The 13,241-nt window shown below is 38.6% G+C and overlaps 3 protein-coding genes across 3 annotated transcripts; 1 reads left to right on the top strand and 2 right to left on the bottom strand.

The window, feature by feature from the left end:
• Positions 1 to 365: 365 nt before the first annotated feature.
• LOC148333552 (lebercilin-like protein) lies at positions 366 to 6,336 on the bottom strand. The gene is made up of 8 exons (XM_088300621.1): positions 5,610 to 6,336; positions 5,321 to 5,532; positions 4,559 to 4,804; positions 2,918 to 3,055; positions 2,682 to 2,751; positions 2,477 to 2,604; positions 2,238 to 2,316; positions 366 to 1,133 (listed from the first exon to the last, which is right to left on the bottom strand). The coding sequence occupies exons 1-8, from the start codon at positions 5,782 to 5,784 to the stop codon at positions 676 to 678; spliced, it is 1,506 nt and encodes a 501-aa protein (XP_088156747.1). The 5' UTR covers positions 5,785 to 6,336; the 3' UTR covers positions 366 to 675.
• A 330-nt stretch (positions 6,337 to 6,666) lies between these two features.
• Positions 6,667 to 8,687, bottom strand: get1 (guided entry of tail-anchored proteins factor 1). The gene is made up of 5 exons (XM_088300623.1): positions 8,551 to 8,687; positions 8,295 to 8,460; positions 7,428 to 7,495; positions 7,145 to 7,259; positions 6,667 to 7,029 (listed from the first exon to the last, which is right to left on the bottom strand). The coding sequence occupies exons 1-5, from the start codon at positions 8,638 to 8,640 to the stop codon at positions 6,956 to 6,958; spliced, it is 513 nt and encodes a 170-aa protein (XP_088156749.1). The 5' UTR covers positions 8,641 to 8,687; the 3' UTR covers positions 6,667 to 6,955.
• Positions 8,688 to 9,429: 742 nt separating this feature from the next.
• On the top strand, positions 9,430 to 13,193 carry hmgn1a (high mobility group nucleosome binding domain 1a). The gene is made up of 6 exons (XM_088301541.1): positions 9,430 to 9,578; positions 10,410 to 10,442; positions 11,916 to 11,945; positions 12,035 to 12,106; positions 12,171 to 12,290; positions 12,372 to 13,193. The coding sequence occupies exons 1-6, from the start codon at positions 9,564 to 9,566 to the stop codon at positions 12,426 to 12,428; spliced, it is 327 nt and encodes a 108-aa protein (XP_088157667.1). The 5' UTR covers positions 9,430 to 9,563; the 3' UTR covers positions 12,429 to 13,193.
• Positions 13,194 to 13,241: the final 48 nt, after the last annotated feature.

The raw sequence follows: 13,241 nt of genomic DNA, 5'->3' as shown, positions 1-13,241 counted from the left end.
TGGTTGTGTAATAAAAGCCAAAGAAAAAGCAAACCACTCCAGGGCTCTATATTCATGCCCAGCACAGCGTTGTGTAAATAGTCACATGGCCGGGGCCAAAGGCTGGTTAGACATATACTGCTATACCGCAAGCACCACAACTTAGACATACAAAGCCACCAAATTTACCAGGTGCACTGCTGTTGCATGAAAGAAAATGCCCTCAGACTGACGGAACGCCCAGTATGGCGCAAACAAACAAACAAGGCTTGCACTGGCACAAACATTTGTCTACAAATGCAGAGCCAATGGAGTTACTCACATTGGATGTCAACTGAGCTAAAGTCTTAAAATGTTAGCTGACATCTTGCAAGATTGACGAATAATGAGGGTTTTAAGTTTTATTTTAATTTTGATGCACATACAAAAACATTTTGGGGAAAATTATGGTTAGTGTGCTCTCCCACTAAACTAACAATGTGTTTAGTTGTCATGCCAACATATTACGTTATGATGATATATGACATCAGTCTGCTCTTACAAGTGTCAAAATGATTTGGATTTGAACAAACCCAAATGCAAAAAAAAAAAAAAAAGTATAGTAAATTATGATGGCAACCAAAGCTAAAATAAGGAGGAAAAAATAGCAACTTTCCTTACTGAGGAGTTGGCAGCACTGATCAAGAAGTGGAAATATCATCTCCATGAATGTGTGCAATCGAGAGATTCAACACTGTCAACATAATTCGACGTAGAAGAAGAATCCAGTTCAGATTGGAGAGTCTGGTAGTCAAATGGAGGAGCATCTTCTTCCTCTTCTGCATTGAGGCTTGATTTCCATGTTGGTGCTTGTCTACGAGTCTGACTTTCAAGCAACGTCTGGTCCAATCCGCTGTAGGCTGGTTTTCCCAAGTGCAGATTTGTAGTCACTGGTGTGAACACATACTTACGGCGAAATCGGCCGCGTCCGTGTCCTTTTTTTTTAGGTGGCGTCGTGACGATTGTGTGAGCAAATCTACAAGAGCCTGGACATTTTTGCTTGCGTAGCCAATCGTCATCCTGCTCCTCTTCCATGGACTCGTGTGACGCCTCTGTTACCTCGCTTCTTTCACTGCAGTCTCCTGCTATTTGGTGATCGGGGATTTCCTTAAAGTCTGAAACAGTTTTTGGGGACGGGTTATTTTTCAAGTATTTGAACGGCAAAAGGAACAAGAGTAAAATATCTGGTGAACTGTTGTGTGATGTTTCAAACATTACATTGGGGATGTCCCTTAAGTACGTACATCCCACGTGTCCACAAGTACTGGCCTCAGCCATGTCTCAAGTCATGGAAGGCACTCACCTCAACAGACAGTGCCACTAAGTCGCGCTAGTTACTATGACTATAGTCATGTTTCCACTAAGGGGTTCAGTTGGGTTCGGTTCACTACACAATGATTTGGTAAGTGTTCCCCGCACAGAAGTTTCAGTCACGTAACCTAATGTGCAAACTCCACACAGGCCAGAAGATTCTAATCCCTAACTTTAGAACTACGATAATTATTTATATTATCCAGTTGTTCCAGTCAATCTGAAGACAGGTGGAATTAATACAAATAATACACATTATCCTGATCACTAAACTTGCTCTGATATCACGACAATTAGATTGCAGATTGTTTTTTCAATTGAATATTCTCTCAGATTAGTGACACCAAGTGATTGTTCATTGGTTAAAATTGTAAAAAAAAAAAAATCATCATTGTAATTGGGTTTGATGTAAGTGATTATTTTTTTGGCATTATTGGACTGAATGGTGAGCATGGCCGCATCACAGTTCAGAGGTACAGAGTTTGATTACGATCTCAGGCCCTCCTGTATGGAGTTTGCTCTCCCTGTGCCTGTGTGGGTTTTCTCCGGGTACTCCGCTCTCCTCCCACATTCCAAAATGGGATGTTTATTGAACACACTAAATTCACCCTATAGGTATCATTGTGTGTGTGAATGTTGGTTTGTGTGTGCCCTGTAATTGGCTGGCAATCAATTTAAGGTGTCTCTTACTGCCCGAAGACAGCTGGGATGGATTCCAAAATGCTCGAAAGTGCAACAGTAACATTAATTTAGTTTGTGAGTGCATATTGACAAATGTCTTTCGCAATCAATGGCTCACATTTTTTTTTAGTATTTTGCAAAGTAGAAAAGCAAATATTGATTAAAATTGTCTGCTGCGGTGTATTTATGATGAGCACGGTGTAATATTGGTAACATTCATATCTTACCTGTAAATTTCTTTGTATGCTCCACATTCCTCTTAGTCTTAAGGTATTTAACTGCTATAGCTCCGCCTGGTATATTATCCTGGAAAACATACAACAACAATCAGCATTCTAATCCTTAATATATTCTCCACACAAATTATTGGAAAATAACAATGGTGTAAATTGTTGTGAATTAAAGAGGGCATCACAGAATTCAATTTAGTATGCAATCATTCTGAAAAGTTATTTGAATCATATACTTTGCTAGTTGATCTTAGCCATTTTTGCAGCTCATCATCAGGCTCAGGAAAGTCCGACTTGACCGAACTTTCATAGGCACTCGTTGCCGAGATTATTTCATCAGTCTGGACCATCTTGTTTAATGTTTCTGCAAATCAAAAATTCGTCTCACATGAAAGTCACATCTAATGCCACCAGCCATGTGGAGATGTGCAAAGCTGATACCTTTGGTGTTTGTCGAATGTTCGAATCGCAGAGCAGGTAGGTTGTGGTGGTCTAGTTCTTTCTTTCGTTCCTGTTTGAATAAAATAACTTCAATATTGTAAGATTTCAGTTGTGCCATATATTCAAAAGCTTATTATCAGCTTTCTCTGTGTGATTGGACTGAAGTAAGAAATATCCAAATAAATGTGGTTATTTGTACGAATCTATGATGTGAAACGCACAACTGGTTTACTTACTTCAATTTCTTTGGTTAACTCGTAAACTCGTGCTTGTAGACTGTAAAACACATCGTTGGTCTTGGACAGCTGTCTTTGCTCTCCTGCTATGTGGCGATGGAGTGTGCTTTGTAACAACTTGTTGTTTCTCTCTAACTCCTAGAAAAAAAAGTGCAAAAATAATCACAATCATCCTTTACATACTGCTCAACATAATGAGCACACGTTTGCAACATACAAATTAATCTGTCCTCCAATTATTATTTTCATCTATGATAAAAGATGGAAAAACGGAAGAAGCTATCCTATGGTCATGAATTGAGTCCCAATTCCGGTGTTGCACCACAGCAAGTGTGCACTCTCATAACTCGGGCTCTATCTCAAAGGTGAAAGTGTATGTTTGATTCATTTTTTTGTTTTTGTATCACACAAAAAAAAAAAAAAAGGTAATTTAACGAGGTGGAGTAGACTTTTTATATTCGCCGTCATTGCATACAAATGTGCCATCTACATCATCTGGAACAATTCCGAAAGATTCACTTAATAACTTGATTAAAACAGAAACAATGTTAATAAAACACATACTCACCAGACATTTTGGTTATCAAATTTGTGAATGTATATGCAGATTGCTACCTATGTGTTTTGTGGGTCAAAGTTTCAAGGGTAGCAAGCTTTGCTCTGACCAACCAGTCTGATGACTGACAACATCGATGAAATCTGACTGGTTCAAGCCACAGTTACATTGCTTCTACTTAAACTTAGAAAAGCCAGCTTTATCGATTCAGAAAGCACCGGGCAGATAACAGTGACATCGCAGCACGTAGAGGCTGACATCTGACTGCACAAAAATAAAAATATATAACATCCCCATGAACGACTGGAGGCAGTGCAACAAAACGAAAGGCTATAAATCGAAGAGAGAGGACTGTTGGCTATAAAATGTGCCCAGTGGAGGGTTGACAGTGATGCCACCAACTGTTGTCTTTGGATGTTTTGTCATAGCTCGCATCCTATATCTGCGATCAACTGCTGTGGATACCCTTACCCTTGCCCGACCTGTTTGGTGGCTATTGAAAAATACCCATCAGTCGCATGTCCCAATAGTTTTCGTCACTTGAAAAGTGGTTGGGTTCAAACAAAAGGTGCTCATTCCTGAGCTGGTGCACACATCCAGATGTAAATGCCATGAAATAAAATATGTACTCTGATCTATTGTCTCATATTAATCTTTAGATCTGAAACCCAAAATTCTTCTGTATGTAACATAGTAGTAACAAGTACTCTAAACGATCCTGCAGCAACTAAAATTTTATTTCACCTGATCTTTCACCGGCAGATGACTTTTATCACCCTTAACGACTGTTCGTATTGATTAAACACACCCAGTGACATCATCAAATGATATTAACTATCAACCACATGGATAATACGTGAACATACGTTTTCCTTTAACAGTCTGGTTGCACTCACTTTTTATAGTGAATGCACAGACGCTTAAGTTACAAAACTGTCCAATAAAAATGATCTGATTCTGGATGCCCTGCACATCTTACTGATATCTGGATGAGTAATTTACAGTTCTACCCATCACATGCATTCTATAGTGCTGATATACAGTCTGGTACTCTACCTCCTGAGCCATGCTGCTCCTAAACATACCCATATCCGCTTGTTTTTCTCCTTCAGATTCATGGTGGCCTCGTCCAACCTGCGGCTGAGCTCTTCCTTTTCCAGCATGGAGGGATTTTGGAAGATCTGCGTTTCGAGCTGCAGGATCTTGTCTTTTGAGTCTAACAACTCCTTCTCTGAGTCCTGCAGCTTCTTTGCCAACGTGTCACAGCTGGAGCGCGTCTTGCCGAGCAACTTCCGCATGGCCTTGACCTCGTTGATGTGCTGATCTTGTATCTAGAAAGCAGATGCATTGAGAAATCGGATAAAATGTAAATTTTTGTTGGGAATCATGTCTTGCCCGAGTACAGTGGATTGTGAAAATATTCTACATCCTTGAAGTGTTGAACCTTTTGCCACATTTCAGGCTTCAAAGATAAGTTAATTTGTGGTGAAAAATCAACCCCATGTGGGACACAATCGTGAAGTGGAATGAAATTCATACAATATTTTAAACACTTTTTTTTTAATAAAATGAAAACTGGGGCGTGTGATTATTATTTGGCTCCTTTAGTGTCAGTGCACAGAACTCACTCTAGAAGTTCCCTGAGGATTTCTGAATAATCCAAAATTTACCGAAATGACGATCAACAGTCCACCTTTTAATACCCATCCCGACCCAGACACAGTCACATGTTTCCAAAGTTGCATTTAATGATCATATGGTTTGATACTTATAGCAAAAACAATAATCGTAAGAATGAGAGAGTTCGAGGGATTGAGGTGATACAGTGATGAATTGATTTTACCAACCTGAGATAAATTGCCTTCTAATCGTTGATATTCCTGCACCGCCACCGTGTGGCGATGTAGAACATTCTTCATCACTTTGGACTGAGTCTTGAATACTACCAACTGCAGCTGTAGGTTACCATTTTGTCGCTTGAGATCTTTAATGTTGAGGTTTGTTGACAGTTCGTAGGTCTTTGAGTTCTCGTTGATCGGAGGCAACTTCAGCCTGTAATCTAAAATAAATGGATTATTATGGACAGCATTGACATTGCATGGTAACGTTTCCAAACAGCATCACCATATAAAATACCTCCACTCTTTCGATATGGAACCAGCTTGTCCTCTAAGGATTTTTGTGCATGGCACTTGGTCGGCCCTGTGAGGACTGCAGGAAGCGAGCACGTAGTAGAAGCCTTTCCATTGCACATTACAGCATTAGCTTTCTCCCCAGTCTTCAGTGCCAAGTCCGGCAGGTTCACACTCATCACCTCCTTGCAGTACGTAGTAGATAAAACAATGACTATCTACTTTACCCACCACCAAAGCTGCCACACTTCAAACTTAAATGCTTCCACCCCCCAAATCCGACTCGAGCCTTTATGGCGTCATTAAGTCACAACAAAGAGTGAGGCGAAATGTCACTAACGGCCGTAAATGGGTGTGATATCACGTGACCACGTTGTTGACGAGGAAAGACGCAAAATTTGTTTGGATTTTCATAGAAGCGGTAAAATTAAAAAAATAATAATGTCTAGATAAAATATTTTATTTTCAAATTGTATTTGTAATTAATTTTGTTATATTTAATGGTAAACATTATGTATATTTATAGTACTGTTTTTTATTTTAAATTAAATCAATTAACCAATTGCTGGCAATAAAATAAATACTAATTGAAATTGAATACATACATTTAACCAACCTGAGTGACAGAAAAAAAATCTAAATTAATGCAAAATATTGGAAGACTCCAGATAATGCATGTGTAGACAAAAATGTCACATTCACTGTCGCGAAGTGGGAACTGAACCCACATTGCTTTCACCAAAGTCAGGTATGTGTTTTAATAGCACATCTGTGACATTTTTCACCAAAATACACCTAAGATAAGACCTTTAAACTGCCCCATACATTGCTGTGACAGTAGAGTTGTCATCAGTAAAGTTGTCAAGACGACTTAGTGTGGTTGCACTCTCCTTGAAGTCTAAGGCTAATGGCAAAACATAAGGACATCACGCATTCTCATCAGTCAATGTGATGGTTCATGTGTATGGCACATACAATTGGACACATCCCAAACACCAATAACAGGCAACCCTACTTTATCAATATCTTAGCATGATTTCACAATAATATATAATAAAGAGCAGTTTTTCTCATTAATTGGATTATGTTGAATTAAAAAATATATATTATTTACCAAAACTTCTGTCTAAATAAAATAAAAGTTTTTTCAATGTTTTTATTAAAAGACTTTGTCAATTACAAAACGATACACAATACAATAAATTATCAACTTACCAATACTAACAAAAAGTGCAAAACAGAATGCAACATGTTCTGCATTACTCCCCCACCCAGACCAAATGATGGCTCACAAGTACATTAACATAAATAAGCAGATTTACTGGGATTTTACAATTGCATTTCCTGTTTCTAGCTAAAGGCATGCAGACCCAGAGTTACCACTTTATTGCAAACTACCAACCAGCATGTAATACCAACTCCACCTGTAAAAGCAAAAGAGCTGTGTCAGGATTTGATTCCTCGATGACGTGGAGTGGCATACGCCATTGTATAAAGCAATACTCGAAAAAATACAAATGCAATCGGTGAGATGATTACCTGCAACTCCAGTTGGGAAAGCGACAAGACGTTCAACAGGGGCAATCCATTTACTGGGAACCACTGTCACTGGGTCAGAGTAATACTTCCAAATTAAAGAGATCATTAGAGCAGCCTGACAAGCCACAAAAATACATACACAAAGTTAGATCAAGCACCACCATTTTTACATACATTCAAATTGGACTTCAGTAACCCTAAATTGGTAAAAAAAAAAATAAATAAATAAAAATAACAATTCCAAAAAATTATTTTGCTGTCTGAAATGAACAAGTTGATCTACCTGCAGTAGGTAGAAGACAATGTTGACAACCCATTTCATTTTAGCCTGCTGTGTAGTCCTGGATTTCACTGTTAAGAGGAGAAAACAAGTTCATAAGGAGTTCACCAGATTTTAATAATGTCCTGGTGTCTGTTTGTGAACAAGCAGTTGTGTGCTAACTGGGAAGTAGGACAGTGGCCCAACTAAAAGTCTGGGGGAATATTAACCAAAACAATTATATTACAGTGGCACCTTGATTTATGATTTAATTTATTCCATAACCAGGCTCGTAATAAAATTTACTTGTATATTAAATCAATTCTCCCCACTGAAATGAATTGCAGGGACTGACTGCATAAAAAATGAAAGCAATAAACTAGTTGTATAAAGTGTAATTACTGTGTACTGTCATATATATTTCGGATGTGTGCCTTTACGGGGCGTGGCACAGTGAGTGACATCAGGAGTTATGGAGTCAATTAGTCTGGTTGAGGTTGAGAGTGCGCTGACAAGAGTTAGCAGCCGACATCAGTGTTTGTATTAGTGTGTTTCAATGATTGGCTGAAAACACATCAGCGACTGTAGCTCTCCCTGACCACAGGCCAGTGCATTACAGTAAATATTAATTGCTTTATTTATTTTTCACAGATCTATGCTGTCAAGATGGATAAAACTATATAGATCAAGCACTGGCACGAAACACGAAATATTTGTAAATTGTGTCACTCTTAACACTAGGCACCACTATATGACAAATCAACAAGTAATATTTCAGTATTAGGAACATATTGTGTCTTTTAATAATCCGGACAATCAATCCCCTGTACGGAATTGTATATTTTGAAAAAATATGTGGTTGAGTAAAGGAGTCTGAAAAACAGCAGTTACCGTGCGTTTTGAGTTTATCCGTCATTTTGTTTATTTTGCGCTCTAACCGGGCATATCGGGCGAATTCATCCATCATACTGATAGAAGACTGCTCTTTCTTCATCCCCTGGATTTCAGCCCTCATCTCATTCTCCTGTTCGGCATCTTTTTGCACCATCTTGGAGAGCTGGAGACATTCATTTTCAAAGGAAGGAAGTCACATCCATGACATGGCCGTTACTCCGACAAGCTGTATTCAGGCGACAGCTATACTTACAAACGAAGAAATGCTCGGCAAGAGTGTTTTCATGAGATTACAAAGAAAAACGGACCCCAGCACTAGAAACCAAGCGTAACCGGCCGCCATGTTAACCGCTGATTCGCCTTCTTCGCAAAGGAATTTAGACTCTCGGTTATTCGATTGGGCGCATTACCGCCACTTAGAGGATGGAGTTCACGTGTACTGCCATCTACTGTACTGAATCGACTGTCACAAACGGGCAATCCGTTTAATTTTTGTTGTTGTTTGTCAGCCTACGTGGCCTTATTTTCACTTCTGTCTGATGGTGAGTGTGTGTGTGTGGGGGGGGGGTTGAACAATCTGAAGCCATTCACATGTAGGATAGCACGCTATTATCTAGATAGATAGATAGATAGATAGATAGATAGATAGATAGATAGATAGATAGATAGATAGATAGATAGATAGATAGATAGATAGATAGATAGATAGATAGATAGATAGATAGATAGATAGATAGATAGATAGATAGATAGATAGATAGATAGATAGATAGATAGATAGATAGATAGATAGATAGATAGATAGATAGATAGATAGATAGATAGATAGATAGATAGATAGATAGATAGATAGATAGATAGATAGATAGATAAATAGATAGATAGATAGATAGATAGATAGATAGATAGATAGATAGATAGATAGATAGATAGATAGATAGATAGATAGATAGATAGATCCCAAAGGTGAGTGGCGTGTGGTCCTGTCCACACAGGTAAGTTGCTATGGTTCAAAAATATGTTGCCTCCTCTTCTAAGCCAATTAGTGCATGAGGGAGGTGGGTCATAACGTTTTCCGCCACGTCGATAGGCTAAGGCTGAACTCACGTTGAACGGGAGATCCAATCCGGTTTCGACTAGTTCGGGTACTCCTCGAACGTTCATTTGAAGTTACAGGCAGAGTGTTTTGGAGGTAAATACCTTCAAGGTGTGGTGTGTGCTGACTTATTTAGAAGTGACAAAGGCTCGTTACAAGCTTGACAAACAATGGGGAAAACGAAGGTATGTTGCAATAGGCCAACTTCGATATTTATTCTCACGTCTCGGTCCGGGTGTCTTTTTTAATGATTAATTAAATGTGTATTTCCGCGTCGTCGATCCTCTTGAGTCGGGCTGAATGGCGCCTTTTTACTTGGTGGGGGTTGTGTGTTTTTAAATGCAATCTGATCGCGCTGTTTTCTAAACGAACAAACTAGCAAACAAACAGTGGAGTCCGCAAGGAGACAAAGGGGTGTAACCTTCGTCAGTCGAGGCACAGGTTGCCATTTGGGGGGAACGTGTCGAACGAGTGTTCACAAATGTCTCATTTATTACGCAGTTTGCATGACAGAATTTATGCTGATTGAACATAAACGGGTACTAACGGGTGCAACGTCATTCAATAGTCGTTAATTTCACATTTCGACGTGCAACACAGCGCGTCGTGGAGAAAGATCGCTTGCATGCGCGTCACCATCGTCCTTCCCTGCGAGCGCCATGGCAGCCTTAAAAAGACACGCCTCTCTTCATAAGCAAAGCCTGTACAGTCACGTCGGGAATCTTTTTTTTTCCCCGCTGGGTGGTTTTAATGTCTTAGATCGCCGTGGATGCGTGGTAGAAAAGGCACGTAAACGCGGCACGTACTCGCTTCCCTTTTAAAACTAAAACGATTCTATCTCGAATGTTTAATTAGGCTGGAGCGTTTGCCTCTAAGAAAACATTGCATAATGTCGTTATGACTTGAGGGAAGGGAGAGGTGCCCATCCCCCCTTTTTCATCACACGCCCACTTGAGGGTAGGAGTTTTTGTTGTTCCTGCTTTTAATATTTTTCTCTCTCCCTCCTTCACTCACAGGGCACAGAGGCTCCAGCAGATGCATGCCCAGCGGTTAGTAGTGAAGGCTTTCCATTGCAACGCTGCCGCTCACAACCAATGAACATGTTCCCTGCTTTTTTTTAATTGGGAATGGTGTCCTCCTTTTTGGTACACTATATATATATATATATATATATATATATATATATATATATATATATATATATATATATATATATATATATATATATATATATGCATTATTTATCCACAAGAAAAATCCAGTAGTCTACAATAAAACCAACATAAAGCAAAACAAACCATATTAATACGAATATTCTAAAGAAGAAACATACTAAGAAATCTAGTTAAAAAATTCTGAACATATTATCTATTTGAGTCACTTCTGTAATGGAACAAAATAAAATTGAGGTCATGATAACAGTATGGTATGGAATTCCAGCATACGGTGCGCTAATAAGTAATTGATTTGTTCTAATTTTCTGAATATTTGAAAAAGGATGGGGGAATTTCTGATTGTTCTGAACTTTTCTTCAATGCCATCTGAACAAAGTTCCTGTGAGGAGCTGATGCAGTTCTTTCGGCTGCAAACTAGTTCAGAATCACAATCCCCCCCTATTGTCATTATACTCAGTGTAAGTGATTTGAGAGCTTCCCCTCTCCGTTGCAAATTGTTGAGACTGAATCAACAACACATCTGCTGGTTGTAGCAGTTGCTTTGGGACATGGTTGACCATGTGTAATTACACACAATCAAAAATCTTAGTTATCAAATATCAAGCTCATTTTGAATTCACACAACATGTATTTAAGGATACTTATCGTGAAATTCCCTCACTAGCTGCAAACTCTTTTCAAAACAGCAGGTAGAGCTGAAACTATGTGTTAGGTAATTTTAGCCAATCAAAAGCTAGGGAGGTCATTTAGGAGGCCTAACTCAAATCTAATTGTCAGTGTCAGCATTTGAGTCATTCCACCTATGTCCAAATTTGGACAAGTTCATAATTTTTTTCACAAATCGATACTGTTAGACTTTGTCTCTTTATTCTCATTGCAGCATACAACAATCGATCCGCCCGACATGGGTCTGTTAATTTTTTTAAATTATTGAACAATTTTAAGTATTAAAAATGGCTTGCTATTTTGACAATGACAATTAAATGGCTCAACAAACATGCCGTTTTGGGGTTTTCCTGAAAAGTGGTTTTAGATATACAAGGACTCTGCTTGACATCAACGAAGTGCAAGACGGTTTGCAACTTTGCATTATCATTCAATACAACTCTAAATAGTTGCAATGCTACCACTGACGCTATTACTAATGTTTATTAATCATGCGAGGCCAATACTGTCTGTACTTGAGTCCCATATTGCGTCTCAGGAAAGACTCCATGGACATTGATAACTTTATACCTGTAACTTTGTACATGGCTGTTCAAAGCAGCACAAAAAGAGGATGCTCTTGAAAATTAATTTTGTTTTCAAGTATATATTTTGTTATTAACAAGCAATGTCCTCCTGCAGCCAAAGCGGAAGTCTCTACGATTGTTAGCTGTAAGTTTTCCCTTATTTTTCTATCTAATATACTGCACTGATGGTGTGGGTTTGACGATTAACTGTGTGTATGTGCGTGTGTTCTACAGAAAGAGACAGAAACTAAACCGGAGACAGAAACTAAACCAGAGACAGAAACTAAACCAGAGCCAACAAAGAACGTAAGTAATGTGTAATAATCAAATGAGACTTTAGTTACTAATTGCTTTATTCCTGACTTATTAGGCTGCTAAGAACCAAGCGGGGAAGGACGTGGCTAAGAACAAACCAGAACAGAAAAAAGAGGAACCGCGGGTTGAAAAACAAGAGGACCCAACTGAAAATGGGGAGGCCAAAGTTGAGGAGGTAGCTTCAAGTTTGACCCTTTATGATCATGTTTTTTTATTGGCAAAAACAAAGTGCCAAGTTCATGGATTTCGTTTGCAGGCGACTGGAGAAGATGGAAAGGAGGATAAGGCCGAAGAGGATAAAACAGATGATTAGTGTTGCCTCAACTCCTCTTCTGCCCGTGCTCCCTGTACCTTCTTTCATGTCAAGTGCACATCCTGTTTTCGATTGCTATTTTTTGGGGGGGGGGGACAGCAGCATTTTTAGGGACATGAATGCAGAGATGTATTTAAAATGTTTATTCCTGAAACGCCATTTAATTTCATGGCTTCTGTGAAGGGAATGTTTTGACCTTTGTGTCAGATTTTTATTTCCCCTTTGTTTTCCTCCCTCGTCAGCTTTTTATTTAGCTTTTTAGGCTGTAGTCTTTGCTCTTCATCAGAAATCTGATGTAAAACTATGAGAGTTAACATGGAACTTCTCAAGGGTTTTGTAAACTGTTGTTTTTAACAATATGTAAAACATGATCCCTTTTGGTTGTTAAACTGAATGTTTGTTTTGGAAGGATAATTCTTTTCTTGACTGTAAAAATCATGATTTTTGGTCCTAGAATGCCCAGCATGATTGTGTTTGTTGCATCATAAGAACATGTGCACAGGTGTGGTTTAAAATTGTCCTTTGCAGCAACAAAAAATATTATGTTGCTATCTATATGCATCCAGTGATGATATATTGTTGATTTTAGCTATGCTCAATGCTCGCTCACTCTGTTGCCACTACTGTCAACAATATGTTTGCGTTACAAATTTGTGACTATACTCATTGTGACTTTGGGACATCTCTTCCGATGTACAGTTTTCTTTTTAATTGTTGTTCTTTTTTTTTTTTTTACGGTTAATAAAAAAAAACGTTCTTTTTGCATTGTGTTTGCATTTTACCCAGTTTTTTTGTCTATTGAACATTTAAACA

Source organism: Idiotropiscis lumnitzeri, chromosome 7, assembly GCF_059441095.1.
Source record: "Idiotropiscis lumnitzeri isolate Australia: NSW breed Sydney's pygmy pipehorse chromosome 7, RoL_Ilum_1.0, whole genome shotgun sequence".
Taxonomy (NCBI): Eukaryota; Metazoa; Chordata; class Actinopteri; order Syngnathiformes; family Syngnathidae; genus Idiotropiscis; species Idiotropiscis lumnitzeri.
The sequence above is the reverse complement of the archived record's forward strand: the minus strand, read 5'-3'. Positions and strand labels throughout refer to the sequence as shown.

Excerpts from the sequence above, each read along its gene's own strand:
- LOC148333552 (XM_088300621.1), bottom strand. The coding sequence starts at position 5,784 with ATGAGTGTGAACCTGCCGGACTTGGCACTGAAGACTGGGGAGAAAGCT. Across the intron at positions 2,605-2,681 it reads ACATTCGACAAACACCAAAG|AAACATTAAACAAGATGGTC; the intron begins GTATCAGCTTTG and ends TTTGATTTGCAG. Across the intron at positions 2,317-2,476 it reads GGCTAAGATCAACTAGCAAA|GATAATATACCAGGCGGAGC; the intron begins GTATATGATTCA and ends TATGTTTTCCAG.
- hmgn1a (XM_088301541.1), top strand. Across the intron at positions 11,946-12,034 it reads AGTCTCTACGATTGTTAGCT|AAAGAGACAGAAACTAAACC; the intron begins GTAAGTTTTCCC and ends TGTGTTCTACAG. Across the intron at positions 12,291-12,371 it reads GGGAGGCCAAAGTTGAGGAG|GCGACTGGAGAAGATGGAAA; the intron begins GTAGCTTCAAGT and ends TTTCGTTTGCAG.
- get1 (XM_088300623.1), bottom strand. The coding sequence starts at position 8,640 with ATGGCGGCCGGTTACGCTTGGTTTCTAGTGCTGGGGTCCGTTTTTCTT. Across the intron at positions 8,461-8,550 it reads TGCCGAGCATTTCTTCGTTT|CTCTCCAAGATGGTGCAAAA; the intron begins GTAAGTATAGCT and ends GAATGTCTCCAG. Across the intron at positions 7,260-7,427 it reads TTGTCTTCTACCTACTGCAG|GCTGCTCTAATGATCTCTTT; the intron begins GTAGATCAACTT and ends GTGGCTTGTCAG.